The 2,500-nt window shown below is 46.3% G+C and overlaps 1 protein-coding gene across 6 annotated transcripts in view; it reads right to left on the bottom strand.

Moving 5' to 3' along the window:
* The window catches only part of fhod1 (formin homology 2 domain containing 1), a 43,000-nt gene that overhangs the window by 24,204 nt on the left and 16,296 nt on the right, over positions 1-2,500 (bottom strand). For all 6 annotated transcript variants that reach the window (XM_078245195.1, XM_078245194.1, XM_078245193.1 and 3 more), the window contains 3 exons: positions 2,078-2,134; positions 1,672-1,818; positions 166-335 (listed from right to left, as the gene is read on the bottom strand). In XM_078245195.1, the coding sequence (XP_078101321.1) occupies positions 166-335; positions 1,672-1,818; positions 2,078-2,134 (374 nt within the window). The remainder of the gene's footprint in view (positions 1-165; positions 336-1,671; positions 1,819-2,077; positions 2,135-2,500) is intronic.

Genomic DNA, 2,500 nt, shown 5'->3' on the forward strand with positions numbered 1-2,500 from the left:
ACACACACACACACACACACACACACACACACACACACACAAAACAAACAAACACACACAGCTCTCTGGGCGTTCTGTTTCGGCAGAATCTTAACCAGTGGATTTGGTGCATCCCTAATTAAATGATGTAACACTGTAACATGTAACTAGTTCTGTTATTCGGACCTGTTGTTCCTCATGCAGGCGGGCCAGCGCTGCCTGGGCCGAGCCCTCCAGTCCTTCCAGCTCCGCCCTGCGGGAGGCGCTGCTCTCGGCGCCTCCGCTCGGCTCTCCTGAGCGCGCTCTGATGTTGGACAAACGCTCCGACACAAGACCCCACCCGCCCACATCTCCACCTGAGAGGAAACACAGACAGAGAGGTCTCACTCTCATGTAAATAATCAGGACTTTTAGCGTGTATAGAGCCAGCATATCTCCACCAGACTCCATGTAAATAATCAGGACTTTTAGCGTGTATAGAGCCAGCATATCTCCACCAGACTCCATGTAAATAATCAGGACTTTTAGCGTGTATAGAGCCAGCATATCTCCACCAGACTCCATGTAAATAATCAGGACTTTTAGCGTGTATAGAGCCAGCATATTTCCACCAGACTCCATGTAAATAATCAGGACTTTTAGCGTGTATAGAGCCAGCATATCTCCACCAGACTCCATGTAAATAATCAGGACTTTTAGTGTGTATAGAGCCAGCATATTTCCACCAGACTCCATGTAAATAATCAGGACTTTTAGCGTGTATAGAGCCAGCATATCTCCACCAGACTCCATGTAAATAATCAGCACTTTTAGCGTGTATAGAGCCAGCATATCTCCACCAGACTCCATGTAAATAATCAGGACTTTTAGCGTGTATAGAGCCAGCATATCTCCACCAGACTCCATGTAAATAAACAGGACTTTTAGCGTGTATAGAGCCAGCATATCTCCACCAGACTCCATGTAAATAATCAGGACTTTTAGCGTGTATAGAGCCAGCATATCTCCACCAGACTCCATGTAAATAATCAGGACTTTTAGCGTGTATAGAGCCAGCATATCTCCACCAGACTCCATGTAAATAATCAGGACTTTTAGCGTGTATAGAGCCAGCATATCTCCACCAGACTCCATGTAAATAATCAGGACTTTTAGCGTGTATAGAGCCAGCATATTTCCACCAGACTCCATGTAAATAATCAGGACTTTTAAGCGTGTATAGAGCCAGCATATCTCCACCAGACTCCATGTAAATAATCAGGACTTTTAGCGTGTATAGAGCCAGCATATCTCCACCAGACTCCATGTAAATAATCAGGACTTTTAGCATGTATAGAGCCAGCATATCTCCACCAGACTCCATGTAAATAATCAGGACTTTTAGCGTGTATAGAACCAGCATATCTCCACCAGACTCCATGTAAATAATCAGGACTTTTAGCGTGTATAGAGCCAGCATATCTCCACCAGACTCCATGTAAATAATCAGGACTTTTAGCGTGTATAGAGCCAGCATATCTCCACCAGACTCCATGTAAATAAACAGGACTTTTAGCGTGTATAGAGCCAGCATATCTCCACATGTAAATGGGTGAATTAAGGGTTTATTTCAACCAAAAACAGAATCACACCAAAGATATATTCATGTATACACACTTTCTGTAAACACAAGTAATGCAGATGTGTTCTCACCGGGCTGGAAATTGGTTTCGTCCTCTGTGGTTTCGGCAGCAGCTGTCGGGCTCAGGGGGGCCGGGCTGGACGTCTTAGAGTAGAGCATGTCCAGCAGGAACTTCCTGTCATTGGACAGAGTGCTGCACGGACGCTGCACGGACGATGCTACACACACACACACACACACACACACACAGAGAGACAGACACACACACACAGAGAGACAGACACACACACACACACACACACACACACACACAGACACACACACACACACACACACACACACACACACAGAGAGACAGACACACAGACAGACAGACAGACAGACAGACACACACAATTAGCTGGTAGAAAAAAATAGGTGGGCAACTTTCTGCAGTCAGCGGAGCAAAGGATTGTGGGTAGTGTAGTGTAGCCTCACCTGGGTCATTGTGGGAGTCGGAGTGTCCGTTTGTGTCCAAACTGCCAGAGGACGAGACTACAGACAAACACACACAGTAGTAAATGTTGGGCTCAACATCTCAACATACACACACACACACACACACACACACTCAGAGACACACACACACACACACACACACACACACACACACACACACTCAGAGACACACACACACACACACACACACACACACACACACACTCAGAGACACACACACACACACACACACACACACACACACACTCAGAGACACACACACACACACACTCAGAGACACACACACATACTCACACTCAGAGACACACACACACTCACTCAGAGACACACACTCACTCAGACACACACACACACACACACACACACACACACATACAGAGACACACACACACACACACACAC

Source organism: Sander vitreus, unplaced genomic scaffold (genome assembly GCF_031162955.1).
Source record: "Sander vitreus isolate 19-12246 unplaced genomic scaffold, sanVit1 ctg406_0, whole genome shotgun sequence".
NCBI classification, from domain to species: domain Eukaryota; kingdom Metazoa; phylum Chordata; class Actinopteri; order Perciformes; family Percidae; genus Sander; species Sander vitreus.